Below are 21,343 nucleotides of genomic sequence, written 5' to 3' on the forward strand. Positions count from 1 at the left end.
ACAGACCCACAATGTCAGTCAGAGTTGTCAGATAACCGTGATGGAGAAGGGGTAGGTGCTCGTGGTGAGGGAGACCCCACTGGAGCGGAATAAAAGATGGAGCATTGAGGTTAGTAGGTGGATGAAGCGGCGCTTGCAAGAACACATCTGCCATGCTAGGCGACGCTTCCAATGTATTTATATTTTATTATGATAGGGTATTTTATTATATTTGATCTATTTTCATAAAAGGTAATGAGCCATAAATGTTCTTTTTGTTTTCCTCTCCCTTGGGATAAATAAGAGACGAAGACAGGAGGATATTTATGGTCCTCTTTCTTATATCATATCCACTGGTTGGAGACTTCTGAGATGCTAAAGCAGTGAGAGACAATCTGATACACTTCTGGGGCTGCATTGGGTGGCTCTCTAGCCTTTAAGAGGCTGCCCTTAACTGTATTGTTTTAAATTCTTTCTGAGATTATGAGACCCATATCTGTAAAAATGTATCAGCAGGCATTTTACTCCAGCGTTACAAGTTATAATAAATTGATATGACAAGAAAGGAGGAAGGAGAAGGCTCAGAAGGAAACATGCGGCTCTAGGCCTGCATGGTGCCCTTCAATGTCTTATACCCTTTTCAGACCAAGCTTCTGTGACCCTGAATATTTCCGGGGCAAGCAGGGTCAACCCATGTTCTTTTTTCTTTGTGAAAGGGCCTACCTGTGTCCAAATTGCCAGGGCCTTGAGTCTGGTCGCTACCAGGGTTATTCCCGGGTCGCCTGCAGTCTGAAAGGGTGCGACTAGGGTTATTCCACCCGGGTTACAATAAAAGTATCTAATTGGCGGTTCAGGAGCGCTGACAGCCACTTTTCATGGCTCATCTTTGTCAGTCTGTAACAAAACATCCACTTCTAATAACTCACACATATGGCAGTGCAAACACGGGTTCTGTGTGAAAGTGGTCGTCCTGGGACCAAGGAGCAGTGTGAAAGTGGTTTGGGAGCTGTAGCCTGGGAAAAAGCAGGGTCAAAGCCCCGGCTTTGGTCTGAAAGTGTTAGAAGAGACCATGCAGGTTACAAATGGAAAAAAAAAATCATGTGTCCTGGCAATACAAGATACGCAATGTATTTAGTAAATGTTGCAAGAGGACGAACATTTGGCCCAATAAAGCAAAGTCATATAAAGGTAAGAACGCCATTAGAGCAACAAAACAAACATATGGCAAATTTCTTTCACTTTTGTGTAATGCTCTTTCTACTACAATTTTTAAGTAAATCTGAATTTACATTTCCTGTCCACAAGCATCACCCACATTACCCTGCAACCAACAGCAGGCTTTGCAAGTTTATATTAACTTTGGCTGCTGTGTTTTAGAACACACATGCAATAAATGTACTGCTACGTAGCAATATATAGAATAGTCTGATTTTGAAGTTTGGCAATGTGTCATTCTGGATGACTCTGATACTCTCCATAAACATATATATATTTTTTTCTGCTGTAAATTATCAACCAGTTTTTACAGAGTATGTATAATTTCATTGCCCAAGCTGTTTTTTGTGTGTAATATTTGTTTCATGGCACATTTTATAGCGAGCTGTGGTTTTTACACTGCTGCCTTACTGTAGTTAAATCAACATTGTCTCAGTATTAAAACATCAAGTTGGTTTGCAGCAGCTGCTGAGTACAAAGAGTCTTTGACTTACAGCGGCCAATTTTACTGTGGTCTCTTGTTTTGCTTCACAGTACGACCATGTCTCTGCTTACTGCACTGCAAAAATCCCTGATCACATAATCTTACTCTAAACTGCAATGTCATTAAGGGCTTTTCTGCTGTCTTCAGTACTGAGAAAGATAAAAAGCACATCCCTTAAAAGGAATCTGGTGCCAAATAAATGTTTTTTTTATTAATTTTAACTCTTTGTTTTCTAAAAATATTTACTTTATACAGACAGGATGCAGTGGGCTTGGGATCAAGGAGAGCTCCCGTGGTGGGAAAAGTGTGCTACGTTATAGAATATACACGTGTCCACATACATCTAGCCTCCTTGTACATTAAACAGCCCTTCTAGTTGCACCATGCTGTGGCGCAACTTGGTAGCACTGAGCGCCTTTTCGTGCAACTTTTTCCCTTCAATGCGTCTTATTCGCAAAGCGGCACGAAAAGGACACAAGCAGCTTCTGCTGATTAAAATATGCGGCATGTGTATATTCTGTGTGCCACTGCGGCTGTATCTGCATGGAAACGCTACGTTGGTGTCACAGCCGCTGACCCTGTAATGTAGCATTTTCAAAGCAGATACACCCACAGTTGCACACAGAAAATAGGCATGTCACATATATATTTAATCAGCATAAGCTGCTTGTGCGTCCTATTGGTGTCACTTTGCGAATAAGACAAAGTTGAAGAGAAAAAGCTGCACGAAAAGACGCTCGGCGCTACCGAGATGCTCACGTTATGTCTAACGCGGCTTGTAGCACACGGAGGATAGATGTATTTGGGTACATCTGTATGGCCTGTAAAATGTAGCTGTAGATAGTTTAGTGACCAGATTCTAGGGCAATTGAAATAGCGGTGATGGCTGCGAGGTGCCATCATACCCATTGCTTGCTAGGTACCATCATACCGATGGCACTTTGTGGCCTCTAACTCATAGACCAACCCACTGTTACATAACTGGATTTCCTGGTGATACACACATTTCAGACAATTTTTCAGTTGGTCTTGATTGACAATTACATTTTTTATATCGGTCTCTGACTAAAACAAATATTCTCTTACAGATATTTGAATGACAGCTAAAAGTTGGCTAATAAAATAAAATGTGCCACTTATTCTGGACTCTAGATGACTGTGAGAAATGTCAATGAATCTAAAGCTACTACATTTAAATCAAAGCAGCATACACTGCCCTATCAGTGCCTTATTGACCTTTTCCCTAATTCTCTGCTCGCTAATGTTAATTTCACCTTTGATGGTGAAAACACCATTGCTCCCTGAGAAACAGGACAATGTAATACTTATGTAGTAAGTGTATGAATATGGAGGCCTACAAATATTAAAGGGTCTTTCACACTCGGTCAATATGCTGTGCAGAGCACAATGCTCACAATTGTATATACGTTTTCCAATTCAACAAGGTCAGCATTGAAAGAATTTCAGATAGCCTTGTTGAAAGCTTCACCAGCTTCCGTTCAGCCCTTCAAGTCTAAACAGTAGGAGCTTCAGAAGTCTCCCATTCACTCTGCTGTAAATCCCAAAGTCCATTATCAATCAAATGTGTCTAGTGACTAGCAAAGTGTTTCTTAAAATTACTAACGAACAATGGAATTAAGAATGGAAAAAAACCCTCACAAAACCGGTTACAGATGTTAGGTGTCGTTTCTCAACCAGGAAACATACAGGGGAGCGGTTTATATTTTTATGTGCAAATGTGACTCAATCCACTGTGCTCACACATTGGGCTATTCCCTCATTCCATATTTTAATCCCCATCAGTACCTGCACAGGAGCTTTACTCAAATGAGAACCCCTTGAAATAAATCATACTCTCCACCCCTTGAATTTCATTATAGTATCTCACAAAAGCAGTCACAATACTGTGGTCAGCCTGCCTTCCCCAGGGAACACCACTATAGCACCTCCCATCACAAGGAGTACAGCTTTGTCATGAAAGGAAAAGAGCCTGTTTTTCTATTATTTCTCCATATTTGTTGCAGTTCATAAATGGCCCCCTCTAAGTTGCGAACAAAAGCAGAGCAGTATCCTGCTCAGAGATAACAGGGTCCATGCTCTGCATTTCTACAGGGACTTTCCTAGAGAAACACTTTACATTAAAAGCAAGAACTGAAAACTAACAGTCTTAGTTCTAGCAAAACTTGCTTTATATGCACATGCTACAATGGATGTTTGGCCACAGGGTGGCAGTCAACTCCACAAAATGAAAATCTTGCTCAAGCATACAGCAGACCATGAAAGAAACCCTGTTGGAAACTAATTAGCATTCATTAATCACAATAAAGCTATTCTATAATCTATTTAAATATCAAGCTAACAGTACGCTATATACCCATAAAAGAGGAGGACTGTTTATCAATCAATGTAAATCCATCCAAAAAAAAAAAAAAAAAAGTGCTCCCGCTTAATGAACTCATTATAGACTATTGGCCAAAGGTAACAATAATTTAATTAGCTGTTGAATAAGTCTTACCCTGCGACACCTTGGTCTGGCACACGAAGAAAGTCTAAGCTCTGTGGCTGCTGGGGATTTCTGGCGGCTGCTCCAGAAACTTGCCGTGGTAAAGTTGGGTGGTCCAAAGTTGGATGGGAGGTTCTGGAGTTATTTAATGGCTTTCCAGGTTTCTGCTGCTGGTGCCCGTATTGATAGTTCTGTATCCCTCCATTCTGGTGGGATCCTGTAGTGAAAAGGTTATTACTGTAAGGAATAAAATAAAAAAGGCAATCGAAATACAATTTGGTCATCAAGCAGGAAATGTGAACAAGAGCTTTTAAACAAATGTGAATCTCATAAACCCTGACATACAAGGGAAAATTTCCCGTAAACATACCTTACCTATAACCAACTGTAATATAGATCACATTACGTAAATCTGCTTGAGTGCAGATCTGCACATTTGTCACTTTCCTCCATGTGGCAGCACGGATGGCGTAATGGTCAGTATTACTGCCTCACAGCACACAAGTATAATTCCCGGTCATAGCCCATTGGTGTGTATGTTCTACCCTTATGATTCCGTAGGTTTCCTCCTGTGCTCCGGTTTCCTCCCACAAGGGGTGGTGGGGTGTAAGGGCGGGTGGGGGCTCTGGCACATGCACAGAACTTTGGGTACTTGGCGTGGATGCCATTTTCCCAGTGATTATAGTAGCTTTGGCGGAGAGGTCAGTATAAGTCATGGGTGCAGTGTGGGCCCCCTGCATTCAAGTGCCCATGTGCACTGCACACCTTGCATTCCTTATAGATACACGTGAATTGGACACTAATGTGTATGTGCATTTGACTGTAAGCTCCAATGGGGCAGGGACTGAAATGACTGACTTAGGTGTAAATGTAATTGCTTGCAAACTGCAGGTAGCCGCAATATTTTGGCGGTTAGCTGCTAGGTTTAAAGTGTCAAAATTTTTAAAAGAAAAACCAGGATGGTTTTGCCTTTTAGATTATTGCTGCTTTAAATCTTGTGACCATAAATCACCTTTGCAGCTACCTGCAACTCGCAGGCTATTACATTTACCCCATATTATCTGCAGTAAATTAGTACAGCTATAGCTAGAGAATAATTTCAGAAAGTCTGTTCTCAATGTGTACACAGTGGATGCCATGGCTCCCACTACGAGGAAGACTGAACAGACCTAGGTGAGGAGCCAAGAACTAGGCAAGTATGAGAGCGGGGAGAAGGACTGAGGGGGTGGGCATTACCTATTGTGGGGATTGCAGGTGGACAACGGGATGGAACTGAGCTGGGGTGGGAAAGGACAGGACAATGAGTACCAGTCAGAGCAGGAGGCAGACTGAGGGATCATTTACTAGTAAAAAAATAAATAATAATGTACTGAAGCTTTGCCTCACTCTATTTTGATAGGACCAGAATATAATAATATACATGGATAAACACAAATGACTGAATTATATATATATAATAATATACATGGATAAACACAAATGACTGAATTATAAAAAATGGGGTGACCTGGTTAATATCCTCATACAGCAACCCAGCTGTTGTAGAATTATAAACCCCAGTGAGGTCTGCATGGCTATGGAAGAGAGGGCATTCTGGTACTTGTGGCCCCACAAGCTTTGGACAGCCACAAGTTACACAACCTTTGTCTACAGTAAGGAATACATATTTTTTTTTTTTACATATCAAGCTATTTAACCTGGAATAAAAAAGAAAAATAACATTATCGCTGTTGCCTTGACTGGTGAGATTACCATTCCAGGAACTAGGGAAAGAGGTCATTCAGAGGTGCCTGAAGGCAAATGTCACATGACTCCCGGGGAGAGCTTTGAAATATTTATGCACAAAAGTGAGTACTGGAGCATCACTCCAACTGCAGCAATTATATATGATATCTCATTCAAATTAATGCTGTAGATTTCAATCTACTGCAAATACAACTTGGTTACATTGATTTGTAACCGAACAATAAAGTTTCAGATAGCCTTTTCATATCAGACTTTTTTGATTTGTCCTTGTTTATAAAGTTGAGTGTGTTTGATTTTCCCAATATTGATTTGAATATTTTATTTCCTTTGTGTAGACATGCTCTTCACATTTTACATTTCTATATTTATAAATATAAGTAATAATAATCAAATATATTTTAAATAATACATTTGTGAAGTGCCCTTTATGTAATACCCACTAAAGCACTTTGATATCTGATAACATGTGCACAGGCTTCCACGTAACCACATATGTAAGCCCGGCGCTTCTCATTTCATTTCCTTACAGGAAGCGGCATTCCAAGTCATTGATTCACATTAAACACAAGAAGAAGATTCTAAGCTCAGACCAATTATCTGATCAGTTATTTTTGGTTGTGGACACAGATTCATTACATCGGTCAGATTTAGGACTAAGGGTTTAGATTTTAATTAACAATGTTCTCTTTAACTACTTTAATTTTTTCCAAAGGTTCAGTATATTTCATTAAAATTCAACTGGTTGGTAACTACAAACACATCTAAAGATTACATTGAACAGCATAGATTTACTGAGAGGAGATCATGATTAACAAATCCACAAATCGTATTGAATTTTTGTTATTTGACTGGATGACTAAAGTAATAGCCTAGCTAGACTATAGTAAGACTTTTGACACAGTCCCATATTGCAGACTGCTAAATAGACTCAAAAGCTTGGGATTGGATTCTAAAACTGTTGAATGGATAAGATCTTAGTTGCAGGATAGAAAACAGAAGGTTGTGGTAAATGGAGTGCAGTCACAGGAGGGAATGGTTACCATGGATCTGTCCTTAAAAAAGTGCTTTTTAATATATTTATTGGTGACATTGTAAATGGTATTGAAGTACGCCTTTTGCAAATGACACAAAGGTGATGCAACAGGTAGACTAGAGGAATGGTCAATGGCAAAAAAATGCATATTCATGCACTTGGGTCTCAAAACCCCAAAAGGCTAAATATAGTATTAATGGCACTAAATTGACTAATCAATGCTTGGAGTTTGTTAGAATTTGTGGGTTTTTGTTTTTCCACCCGCCTTTTGAGGATTGACCACAAGCTCTCAATGGGATTAAGATCTGGATGAGTTTCCTGGCCATGGATCCAAAATTTTGATGTTTTGTTCCCCGAGCCACTTAGTTATCACTTTTGCCTTATGGCAAGGTGCTCCATCATGCTGGAAAAGGCATTATTCGTCACCAAACTGTTCTTGGATGGTTGGGAGAAGTTGCTCTTGGAGGATGTTTTCGTACCATTCTTTATTCATGGCTGTGTTCTTAAGGCACACATCCACTAGATGATTTCTGTGAGCGAATGAACAATAACAATATCGTTATCCTTCAATCGTTCATGAATCATGCAAGAATCGGGCACAGTAATGTCGGAAATGACCAGCGATGCGCACTCCCTCTGGTTGTTTACGACATCAATCATTGGCCGAACATGCTGAACAACCTGACGAGAACGTCAGGTTGAGCATGTTAGGGGATGATTGATGTGCCTACACTAGTAGGCCCAGCACAGACTGTCAAACGACTGCACATTTTTAGGTCTGTAAGTGGATGTGTGCCTTTAGGCAAAATTGTGAGTGAGCCCACTCCCTTGGCTGAGAAGCAATCCCACACATGAATGGTCTCAGGATGCTTTACTGTTGGCATGTCACAGGACTGATGGTAGCGCTCACCTTTCCTTCTCCGGACAAGCGTTTTTCAAGATGCCCCAAACATTCTGACAGGGGATTCATCAGAGAAAAGAACTTTACCCCAGTCCTGAGTAGTCCAATCCCTGTACCTTTTGCAGTATATCAGTCTGTCCCTGATGTTTTTCCTGGAGAGAAGTGGCTTCTTTACTGCCCTTCTCAACTCCAGGCCATCCTCTAAAAGTCTTCGCCTCACTGTGCGTGAAGATGCACTCTGCCTGCTGCTGTTCCTGAGCAAGCTCTGCACTGGTGGTGCCTGGTTCCCGCAGCTGAATCAACTTTAGGAGACGGCCCTGGTGCTTGCTGTACGTTCTTGGGCACCCTGAAGCCTTCTCCACAACTATTGAACCCCTCTCCTTGAAGTTCTTGATGATCCGATAAATGGTTGATTTAGGTGCAATCTTACTAGCAGCATTATCCTTGCCTGTGAAGCCCTTTTTGTGCAAAGCAATGATGTCTGCACATGTTTCCTTGCAGGTATCCATGGTTAACAAAGGAAGAACAATGATTTCAAGCTCCACCCTCCTTTTAAAGATACCAGTCTGTTATTCTAACTCAATGAGCATGACAGAGTGATCTCCAGCCTTGTCTCGTCAACACTCTCACCTGTGTTAATGAGAGAATGGCTGACATGATGTCAGCTGATCCTTTCGTGGCAGGGCTGAAATGCAGTGGAAATTTTGTTTTTTTTAAATTAAGGACCTGATTCAGAGCCGCTCACTAGAAGCGATCGCTCGCTCCCAGCGTATGCAAATCCAGCGCACGCCCAGCAAGGCAGGTGATCAAATGGCAAGGCATTAGCACGTTCACTATGTCTTGGCCTGCGATCACTTTGTGTATGCAGACGCCCACCAGCCATTCATAAGACGCCCACTTGTGCACGTCATCTCCTGGAAGAGCATGAAAACATTGGTACATCGAGCACCATCGGATGTGATCACAGTGCTTGAGGTTGACTATACCCTGCCGCAAGCACTGCGATCACTTCAGTGTAAAAAACAACCAGGTGACGTATACAATGACGCTGCCTTTTAATTATGCACGCCTCTGAAACGGCGTTGAAACACACAGGCACGCCTGCGTTCGTACCTCCACTCCCCTGTTTCTAGTGGCCTGCCCCTGTTACCACCCACAAACGGCCTCTTCTGTCACTCATTCATCTGGGCTGTCTATGCTGGGCGGGCGGGCGCTTACCGATCTGTCGCAGTGGTTTGCGCACACGCGCATTGTGATGCATACGCATGTGCAGAATGCAAATATCGGTCAGCTACGAGCGATCGCATCCTTGCGAGCACGTCTGAATCAGGTCCTAAGTTCATTGTCATGGCAAAGAGGGACTTTGCAATTAATTGCAATTCATCTGATCACTCTTCGTGACATTCTGGAGTATATGCAAATTGCCATCATAAAAACTGAAGCAGCAGACTTTGTGAAAACCAACACTTTTGCCATTCTCAAAACTTTGGGCCATGGCTGTATGTATATGTATATGTATATGTATATATATATATATATATATATATATATATATATATATATATATTCATATACACACACACATAATATATATGTATGTATATATATATATATATATATATATATACACACACACACACACACACACACACACGTACGCTTACAGTATGTCACACACACATTACACACACACTTACCTTGCTGCAGCTGCGGGTTGTAGACTCGATAAGGATGTAACCTGGCAGGCTGGCACCATGTCATTAGGCCCCTCCCCCTAGCTACACAATGCCACGATTCGCAGGTCAGTTGGGAGGGGCGGAGCCAAATGATGCGATTCTAATGGAATCATGTCATATTAGCTCTGCTTCCTCCAGATTGACCCTCTGCATTTTGCCGCAAGAGGGCGAGGCTTAAGAAGATGGTGCCTGCTCTCCAGTCTGTCAGGGGGGGTTCTGGGTACTCAGGAACCCCCCCTGCTTGCGCTGGTCAGACGCACAAAATATTTATATATTGATACCAACTACAAGCGTTTCTTTTGATTTTCACTGTTAAAGCTCCAACCCTTTACTATTTTATTGTTCTATACCTGCAACTTGACCTCCTCTTCTCTGATTTTTTTGTGTTGTTTATTCATGCATGAGTTTGATAACTAAACTTTGGTGTCATTAAAAACAATGAAAAATAGCATCCAAAAAATTTGAAACCGTTCTGTTAATTATTGTATTTCCTTCGAATTATCTTGATCCTTGTATGAAATTATCTGTAATGCTATGTACACTATGAACATTTCCTACATGTCACATGGACACACCCTTTATTTTGCAGTACTTTCCTACAACACACTGTAGACTGGTATAGCCTTGGCACTTTTTAAAAAAATAATAAAACTGAGAGCTCTGACGTGAGCTGCTGACATGGGGATGACAAGCTATCCTTAATTATATAACTGTGCTGCTCCAGGAGACGGCATCCAACACCATATTTATAGGAACAGGAAGTAGGTGGTTTGGGATGTGGAGCACAGGATGCTGGAAGCAAATCAAGTACAATTCAGACATAGAGAAGAGAGCTCATCTGTAGGAAGATCTCAAGTCACTTTACAGCATGCAAAGCTTCCTCAAGCATAGCCAATCAGCACAGTCTTCCACAGAAACCATTTATGTTTTACATATTCCTACTGAATACCTCTATAAAGACTTTTGTCAAGTTCAAGAAGTGAAATACTCATTAAATATTGTGCCTCATAAACATAGTTATCTCCCATATAAGTATCTATAAGTCAGCATTCACTCACAGACAACTCTATAAAATACCCTACCTGGAGGTGGTGGAGCAGCTCTACTTGGGTAGGACTTTGATTGGCTGTTACCTCTTCCTTCAACAATGTTCCTTCTGGTTGGCCCTGGAGCACATAAGGGTTATTTGTCAGTCCATGAACATGCTTTAACTAACAAAATACATATAAAAAGGAGCTGGAGAAGATCATTATACCATCCTGGGCGTGATGCATGAAGCATCGCACTCGCGATGCTGGTAACGCTGGTATGCAAGACGATCACCACAAAGGGCCGCTCTGTCGGTAAGAGCGGCCCTTTGCGATGGTGGGACTTACGGGTCTATGACCCAGATGCCCCTCCAGTATCCTTCTGCGCAGGGGTATATTTACTAAAGTGCTCGGTTTTAGAATTGGAGATGTTGCCCATAGCAACCAATCAGATTCTAGTTATTATCTTCTAGAAGGTGCTAGATAAATAAGTCAAATCTGATTGGTTTCTATGGGCAACATCTCCACTTCTAAAAACCTGCACTTTAGTAAATATACTCCTCAGTCTTCAATGATATTAAAACAAGACTACATTTTCAAATAGCTGGAAACCGGTCATTACTGCCGCCATATGATTTCAGTAGCGTTTTCATTGTGTGAAGCGATCATGCTGCATATATAACTGATATATGTCAACTATGTACTGTATGCATTACTGGGTTGCACTCCTAGACAGCAATGTACACATTAGAGACCAAAAGTAAAATGAAAATAAAGGGAGCATCATTGAAACAATACAGGAAACAATATTGCTGGACATTCTGAGAAAACAATGTTATAGCGGCTCTTTTGTTGATGTGATGCGCTTCGGGGCCCCCGCAGACCCCCACTGCAACTGTGAACGCTGGCCTCTGAAGCGATCAGAGGCTAGAGAAGCCTCTGATCGCTTCGTAGGCCAGCGTTCCCAGTGATGCAGATGTGAGGAGCCTGCATGCATGCTGGATCTAGATAGTTCCAGTCAGCGGCAGTGGGAAACCTGACAGCGTGGAGCCGGCGATGCGATGAGGTAAGTACTGGGGGCACTGCATATGGGACATAACTACAGGGGGCACTACATATGGGGCACAACTACAGGGGACATGGCATATGGGGCACAACTACAGGGGGCACTGCATAATGGGAACTACTACAGGGGGCACTGCATATGGGGCACAACTACAGGAGGCACTGCATATGGGGCACAACTACAGGGGGCACTGCATAATGGGAACTACTACAGGGGGCACTGCATAATGGGAACTAGTACAGGGGGCACTGCCTAATGGGAACTACTACAGGGGGCACTGCATAATGGGAACTACTACAGGGGGCACTGCATAATGGGAACTACTGTACTACAGGGGGTATTGCATAAGGGGCAATACTACAGGAAGCACTGCATAATGGGCACTAATACAGGAGTATTGCATAATGGGTACTACTTATAGGGGACACTACTACAGGAAGAACTGCATAATGGGCACTACTACAGGGGGCATTGCATAAGGGGCATTCAAAAATGATTGAAAACAAGGATTGTCAAAAGTCCCACTAATAAAAAATGACAGCAAAGTTAAAAGCAAAAAAATATATATTGGGAAGATTATGTAAATTGTGTATTTTCAATGTGCTGGGTTCGCCCCCAGCGTGACTAAACACGGGCTCCTGCAAATGTCATACCAAAGGCGTGCACACAAAAATGGGGCGTGGCCTTGTGGCATCGGCTCTTTAACTTGGCTACAGATATGTTTTGGCTCTATCTATGCCTCTGACTGGTTGGCCACCCATGTTATAGCAGAACACTAGAGATAACTTATATCATGGTAAGTTACATCATTTGCCAAGACACAGTTTCACTTCTTCATAATAACATACAGTTATGTACAAGTTACAGATCACAACCAATGGCCAGCTCTTTTGTTAGACAATGGGATGCTGTAGATCAAGGTTATTAGTGTTCAATTAATAATCTTCTATAACTTTGCTAATTGCATGGGACTCACTGAATATATAGCAGCTGGCTATTTCCACAAAGACGCTACTCCCATTAGGGTATAGAAGAGGCAGCTGTAGGCTGACAACATGAATGCTACTTACGGGAGTTCCGCGGCAGGCCTTGTCCGATGCTGACCTGTAGCACCTTATTGCTGTGTTTCAGTATGGCTAAATCTCCAAAGCCTTGAATAAATTGCACTTGACGGGAGCTACTTCCTCCACTCCATGGCCCCCAATTTTCTTTTTTTAACTTCATATCAAGTCTGTAGTAAATACACATTATAACAATATGAATTGTGGTTTAAATATAACAAATGCAAGCAGTGATTCAGACCATACATTCCAGACAGAATTTTAAGGTGCACGGTGTTGTGTGAACATCATTACTAAGTTGCCATTTTAATTAATAATTTTCTAAGTACAGGAGGTAATTTATACACATAGGCCCAGCGTTGTACGTAATGCCGATGTTGTTTGTAGACATTTTTTGCCAGGGTGATTGCGCATCAAGGTACATTACCGTAGTCACACGCTGCTGGTCTTTATTCACAGTGTGACTGACAGGCAGGGAGCATTTGGGGAAGGTAACGGGGAGTGTCGGCTAAAACACAGGCATGTCACATCCTGCACCTGCAATCTCATATGCAGGAAACATGGCTCCGGGCATCTCAGTTACTGCGGCCATTCTGAGTGACCATAGACTTACTCAATGAGTTGATGTTTGCTTGATCTGCGTCTGTTGCTGCATATGTGTATGTAGTTGCGGACAGCTGCGATTTCTCACATGGGCGTCTCAGTACAAGTCTCGGCCGCTGCTGAATTAGCAGATTCACAGCTACGAAAATCATAGCTGCTGGAATAGAACTCTGAATCAGGCCCATGCTGTGGTGCTCAGCAGAGGGACATACATTTACATCACCCACATGTGATCAAGGGGCATGGCTTGACCACACTGCAACTTTCATTAAAAAGAACCCTATCCTACGCCAAGTTCTGACCTGTAGTAGAACATTTATTTATTTATTTATTTATTAACAGTTTCTTATATAGCGCAGCATATTCCGTTGCGCTTTACAATTGGAAGAACATGAACAAGGAGTTATTTTGGTAAAATCTATAAAAAGCCAGTGGCAGTGCAGTCTTAGAAATTAAAGGCATTTTTCCTAATTATTTTTCTGATACTTTATATTTTCATAGGTTTTCTGTACAAACATTTTTCTAAGTGTTCCCATTTAAAGAAGAGTTAGGTTAGATAGATGACTGGTTTGTTACATATTGTGAAGGAAAAATTAGAAGGGGATCTATTTCCTGCATTCAGGTGTTAAAACAGAGAAAAAAAATAAAAACATTACAACTATGAAATAATAATTACAGTCACAATAATAGATCTCATATCACCAACGTGCATGTCAGGGATATTAATACAATACATCCTAATGCAGTGCTAGTATAAACATCGTCATGATTCCACACAATCATCTAGGGCACAGGTTCTCAAACTCGGTCCTCATGACCCCAAAGTGCATGTTTTCCAGGTCTCACAGAATCACACATGAAATAATTAGCTCTACCTGTGGATGTTTCAAAATGTGTCAGTGAGTAATGAGTACACCTATGCACCTGCCAGATGACCTGCAAAACATGAACTGTTTGGGGTCCTGAGGACCGAGTTTGATAACCACTGATCTAGGGAGTATTCTGGATACTCACGTATGGTTAAATTTCAGAGGTAGTTTTCTTTGGGTCTTCTCTTCATAGTGCTTGGATAATAGGCTTATGAATTCTGTCTTGAATAGAGATTCCAGCAGACTATCATACTCTTGTTCATGAATAATGAAAAAATCATCTTGCAATGTGCTATAGAGATACAAGGTTGACAAAATTAATTATATCCTCTACTTGACATTTACATGAGATAAAGTGTTATGGCAAATCTGGCATGTTTCAACAATGGGAAAGGTGAGGTAGCAAATAAATAAAGCTCATAGGAGCCTATTTATTATAATAGATGTTGTAGCAATGATTTTTTTAATGCCCATTACATTATAAAATGACGTATTGCAGGCAATTAACGTAAAATATTAAAGAGGTTAGAGCGGTAATGGATAACAAGCACTATGACTAGTAAAAACACACAGTTTTGCCAGCAATACCTGTACAGCTCTTAGCACATTGAAAAATAAAGCCTTTATTCTGGGCTATGGCTTTCAGTCTCCTAGATAACATCAATTATTTTTAGCCTTTGTTACAAAACAAATAAATGTGTAAACTTATTCCCCATATAGCTATGTATATTTGTGGTTAATCTCATAAGCTACACAGTCAAGATAATCAACATGTGTGTTAGTGATCTAGCCGGAAAGAAATGGATGGTGGAACATTTGTGGACTACAATTTGCCTAAGTGTAATAGGAGATAATTTTCGAAAAAAAATAAATATTTTTTTGTAAGCCTATAAACATTGCTGAAGTATATGTTAGTTTATTCATAGAGAACTTTACAAAAATGTAGCAATAAATTTTAACATTTCAACAGTATTGTTTTCATTTTTTGGATATTTGTGGGAGCCCTCTGGACCTCAGATTTAATACTGCAGAGGAATATTCCTGGTTGACTGGTTAGAGAACTTTAGATAAAATCCTAATAATATATTTTTTGGTACAAGTTTAATCCTACGGATTTTTTCATGTTTTTATGAGCACGTGTTATTATACTAATTACACTGGAAAGCACTTTGGGGAAGACGCATCGTGCCGCTATAACTCATCCTGCTTCGCCTCATTACTGAGGCAAAGCAGGAAGTAGTACCTACGAGACGTACGAACATTTTGTCTGCCAGAGTGGGAGAGTGAAGACCCCCCCTCCGGCGTTCCCGGTCATAGCCCACAGCGCATCAGCCTAGTGCTGATGCGCTGGCCGGCTCCACGGGACATGCTCAAGATCTCACATGCAGCCCGGAGCCTGGCAGCCGCCGCAGTCAGGGACAGTGCTGTCCCTGCTGTGGAGTTAGGACAATGACAGCTGCAGCTGTCAAAATCGATAGCTGCAGCTGTCGGAACAGTTAGTGCCACTGATAGCGCACCTATATGCTAGGCAGTATGTGAACAATCTTGTAGATAGCAGCACTGATAATGACAGCCCTGTCATCCTGCTCGTTTCCCTGCATTACTACATGCAGGGAAGCTGTAACTGCAGCACTTAATGTGCGCAGTTACCAGTCTTCCCCCTACCGCCCCTTCATATATCTCCCCCCTTGTCTCACCCTTTTCAGTTATTCTTTGTTACGAATGGAGCAACAGTCCATGAGGACATTCCAAGCAATTTTTTTTAGAACTTTTGAACAATTTTGTTTACATTCGTTCATATACAGACTTTCTAGAGGTGTAGTGTGAACTGAATGACATTATCTCATTACAATGGCACCTGTACAGGGTTTAAACTAAAGTAGGCCAGAACGGGGCAGAACTGTGCTCCGTCACTTCTATTTGGAGACGGAATCAGTTCCTCCTCCTCCGGCCCACCTCAGCCCGGCGCTGCAGGAAGGCTCCATTTGTCGGGCGCCCGCTGAGATTTTGTTACCAGTAGGCATTCAGCTCCTTCCCCGCAGTGGCAGTGGTAAAAAGAGCCTGGAGCTCACTCCTGAGCTCTGGCTTTCGGCTCCCTCAGTGTGCACTATGGGAGAGGCATCATGATGTCTCCCCCATAGTTCAGAGGAAAAGCCAGGCAGACCAGATGGCAGCAAACACAAGAGCAAGGTTTAAGGTAAGTAATGTTGTTGTTGTTTTTTCGTTTGTGTATGTGTGCGCCACAGGGGGCACTACTTCTTCTGGGGGCATTATGTCTACAGACAGCAATACTATTGGGGGCATTACTTCTAAGGGGGGCATTACCACTGGGGGCATTATATCAGGGGACATTTATATTGGGGGCACTGCTTCTACAGGGGGCATTACTATCGGGGGGGTTACTACAGGGGCACTACAACTGTGGGCACTGCATAAGGGGCACTACCACTGCGGGCACTGCATAAGGGGCACCACTACTGGGGGCACTGCATAAGGGGCTCTACTGCTATGGGCATTATGTGTAAGGGGCACTACTACTGGGGGCAGTATGTGTATTAGGGGCACTACTACTGTGTGCATTGTGTATAAGGGGCACTCCTGTGTGTCATAACATGAATAAGGGACATTACTATGTGATGTAATGTGAATCAGGGGTACTATGTGCTGTGTAATGTGAATAAGATTGGCCCTTTCTTTTGAGACCACGCCCATTTTTACGACACGCGCTGTCCCTTTATTTATGAAGTGCCGGGGTTAGGGGAGTTCCACCACTTCTCTAGGACCACTTTAAGCACTGCACCTGTCAAAGTCAACTCATAAAAAGATATTAGTTATTGCTTTTTATATGTTAACATTAAAATATATATTTTAAAATATGTATACATAACTATTACAAAGTGTAGTCCCAAAAGGAGATTACTTTTCTTCTCTATGACTTATATGAAAGAAAGCATAATGCATCGCAGCTTGTAGTGTATGTGACCTACACAATATTATGCAGCTGGTTTTAATGGTATGGCTGATATATGTGTGTATATACATATATAAGTTAGAATATATTCAAAATACTGAGCCTTTATAATATGCTTCATCAAGACAACGTATCTTACACATTTTTTCTGTTATTGCCATGTCTGGATGGCAATAAATAAATGAAATGAAAGAGCCCTCACCAGCAAAACGTGGCAAGGGTTACCACCGGCCCTATACCTTTATCACATAAAGCAAATCCCTGTCATTGCCGACCCTGATAATTATGCTCTCTCTCTCTTAAAAATGTTCTCTCTTGCCTAAGAGTGTAAGAGAAAAGGACTGTAAACTTTGTGGTTGGCTCTCACATTATAGTCACCTACTGTTCAGGAGTCTTCAGTAAAAAGTTTAGGAAAAGTTTCTGAAATTACAAAAGCTGAAACTACAAAAGTCAAAGCAGATGTCACCACATGATGCCAGGAGGGGGAGAAATCCACGATGGCCTTTCTAGATTCCTTTGCGCCTATGCAGACTTTATCTTGGATCTGAGCACTGTCTTATTCATGGTGATTAGAGTACAATGTCTTGCAGATGCTTCATACTGCACAAACAGTTTTCATAGATACCAATTGGTTCATACTGCTCTACATCCACAATATTACTTGGATCTTCTGCTCTAGCCATTTTTAAATTCTATTGAAAGCAAGAGCAGATAAATACACTCATTGTGGCTCATTTACACACTGCAATATCTGCCATCATATATATGTGTACACAGGTGCCTGAACTTGTCCCATAAGCACATTTCAAGGTTCACTTCTACTACACAACCTTTAAAAGCAGCCCTTGTAAAATGAATCATGTTTAGTTTCCTGGGATGGAGCATGCAACTGCAAACTTGTGCAAGGTGGAAACAGTACAAATATTGTATCTATGTCCATCCTACTGCTACCAGGATATTTCTCAAGTGGAGTGGTTACAATAGATATAAAGTCCAGTGAAGGGGCATGGTGAGGTTATGGAGGGGATGTGCCCAGAATTTTGAAATCACTAGCCTGACCTCCAATTCCCTCCCCCAGGCCTCACCAGAAGGAATATACTGTCTATATGTGCACTGCCAGATGAACTTGCACAGAATCAGGTGCCTGATGTCACAAAAGAGCATCTGTGCTGCGCTTTTCAATTTGTGCAGGTCATACGTAAACCAAACTTGCCACCCCTTTGTCCTCCCTTCCAGGAGATCCAGAAGCACAGGTCAAGGGGGCAAGTGCAGAGGGTATGGTACAGAAGTGTCTTCATACACTACCAAAACAGCCCTACTTAGCACGCTAGGTTCTGTGTGACTTAGTTTGCGCTGAGCATCTTTTTCATATTTTTTCCACCCGAAAATACGTCTTAGTCACAAATGCATCAAAACCGCTGAGTAATTTGATATGTGACACTTGTATATCTGTGTGCTTATTTTGTGGCACTGCAGAGGAAGGGTCTCAGAGCATCACAGATTGGAACAACCCTCCTGAGCTCTGTTTAAAGTCTCTCTGTTCACTACATCTTTTGACTAACATGAGGCTGTGGCTGCCACAGTATTCACATAACAATGTGGAAATAGGAAGAATTGTGGATCGTGGAGTCTGAAGAAATTGTAAATATCATTTGTATTATAGTCTGATATATTGATTTATGTACAACATGGAATTGCTGCTTTCAGCAGTGAACATAGGGGATTCAAATACATGCACACTGAGTGACAAGAAAAAACATCTAGGAAATATACAAATTCCTATTTAATCACCTCTGACAGAGCGAGAATAAAATAAAGTGTTATTAGATAATGGGCAAATTAATTAATGTTATGCAAATGAGTACCTGTTTTCTTCTGCTTCAAAAATCATAAAATAATGCTATAAATGATTAAGGACTTGTACCTCATTCGTGAAGACTTATATAGCACAAACAAGTCAGGTAAACACACATGAAAGTTCAGCAGGGTATACAGCATTGATTGCCATGCCTTGCCATAATATAATGGATTTCTATGAGAATGGCCATTAGCACACTATACGGCGTATAGTCTTTGAGAACCCTACTTGAGGAGCTTTTCAAAGCAAGGTTTTATAATTGTTTTTGCAACAGACAGTGGTTTTCAACATCATGGATTAGAAGGCCCAAATATACTGAAAACTGATGGTATACAAATGAAAAATTGCTCTTAAGATGTATGTTTTAGAAATGTGGTAATATATATATATATATATATATATATATATATATATATATATATATATATGTAGTGATATGTTGCCTGTACATAAACTAATAATAATATTTAATTTCTAACCCCTCACCTGTAGGATAGCTCCCAAATAATAATACATACACTGTATGTGTGTTAGTATTGTTGGGCGTATGGTTTTACAAAATGTAAAATGTTTAACAGTAATGATTTTAATTCTGTTACTAACCACAAATGGCTTACTGAAGTTTATTTTAGCTTTAACATTATTAATGGAAGTGATTCACTACTAAGGCAGTACAGGAAACCATTATGCTCTTCATAGTAACAAATGTCAGTGCTGTGCATATTGGTACACGAGTGATAGATCATATGGTGCAGGAGCAGATAAAAGACAGCTAGATGTATGTGCAGCCGGAGTCAGTACACAGATAGTGTAATGCAGCCACAGATGGATCCTATTTGAGCAAGTGCAGGACAGTCTGATGAATCTGGTGACAGCTCAGCATTTATATTGGATTTGCTCCCAACTAGAATATGTTAAGTAGTTTGAACAAGAGGAACATGATTTGGCTCCTTTAAAAGCCTGTATTGTGAAAAGTAAATACAATGGTGTTTGCCACCAATAACATCTTGTCACTATTAAAACGCGCAATACAAATAAAGACTGTGGCAATTGCCATCTTCCATGAATACTACAGCTCTCATCTAATAAATTGCTTTGACATACAGTCAGGTGCATAAATATTGGGACATTGACAGAATTTTCATATTTTGGCCTCTATTCACCACCACAATGGCTTTGAAATGAAACAAACAAGATGTGCTTTAACTGCAGACTTTCAGATTTAATTTGAGGGTATTTACATCCAAATCAGGTGAACAGTGTAGGAATTACAACGGTTTCTATATGTGCCTCCCACTTTTTAAGGGACCAAAAGTAATGGGACAAACTAAACAATCCTAAATCTAACTTTCACTTTTTAATACTTTGTTGCAAATCCTTTGCAGGCAATTACAGCCTGAAGTCTGGAACGCATAGACATCACCAGACGCTGGGGTTCATCCCTGGTGATGCTCTGCCAGGCCTCTACTGCAAATGTCTTCAGTTCCTGCTTGTTCTTGGGCCATTTTCCCTTCAGTTTTGTCTTCATCAAGTGAAATGCATGCTCAATCGGATTCAGGTCAGGTGATTGACTTGGCCATTGCATAACATTCCACTTTTTAGCCTTAAAAAACTCTTTGGTTGCTTTTGCAGTATGCTTCGGGTCATTGTCCATCTGCACTGTGAAGCGCCATCCAATGAGTTCTCAAGCATTTGACTGAATATGAGCTTATAATATTGCCCGAAACACTTCAGAAGTCATTCTGCTGCTTTTGTCAGCAGTCACATCATCAATAAATACAAGGGAATAGTGGTGGTGAACAGAGGGCAAAATATGAAAGTTCTGTCAATGCCCAATATTTATGCACCTGACTGAAGAAGTCACAGCACATATTTTTTCTTTATTTTGAATATTGTTAGGTTTCATTTCCTAAGTAGAAGGTAAAGTATTGTGCATCAATTCAGCCTGCAATCTTTTAGTAGCCTGGCTATAACCTGTGTATTGATGGATGTAACTGGAGTGTTCCATCATATTAATGACATTGAAATATATCTATAATCCATTTGTGCACAGAATTTTTAATAATAATAATAATAATAATAATAATAATTGCTCAACCAACTTGGATTACCTAGACAGCTCTGTCTGGTGAATTTAATATTATGGATCTGTGACACAGACTAGAGATTAATAGTTTATGACCTCAGGGCCAGTTCTGCCCAACTCAATAGGCCGCTCTGCACTCACCAGCTTTTGTAAGTGCTAAATTATGTATAGATCATTACTATCCCCATCAAACAAGGTCCACAA

General features: G+C 41.0%; 1 protein-coding gene across 1 annotated transcript in view; it reads right to left on the reverse strand.

Moving 5' to 3' along the window:
• The window catches only part of MYO1E (myosin IE), a 155,069-nt gene that overhangs the window by 6,052 nt on the left and 127,674 nt on the right, over positions 1 to 21,343 (reverse strand). Inside the window, exons 23-26 of the mRNA XM_088443212.1 lie at positions 14,370 to 14,516; positions 12,762 to 12,922; positions 10,680 to 10,763; positions 4,194 to 4,398 (exon numbers count right to left, since the gene is read on the reverse strand). Coding sequence (XP_088299338.1) covers positions 4,194 to 4,398; positions 10,680 to 10,763; positions 12,762 to 12,922; positions 14,370 to 14,516 — 597 coding nt within the window. The remainder of the gene's footprint in view (positions 1 to 4,193; positions 4,399 to 10,679; positions 10,764 to 12,761; positions 12,923 to 14,369; positions 14,517 to 21,343) is intronic.

This window comes from Taudactylus pleione, unplaced genomic scaffold (genome assembly GCF_031769625.1).
Source record: "Taudactylus pleione unplaced genomic scaffold, aTauple2 ptg000019l, whole genome shotgun sequence".
Lineage (NCBI taxonomy): Eukaryota > Metazoa > Chordata > Amphibia > Anura > Myobatrachidae > Taudactylus > Taudactylus pleione.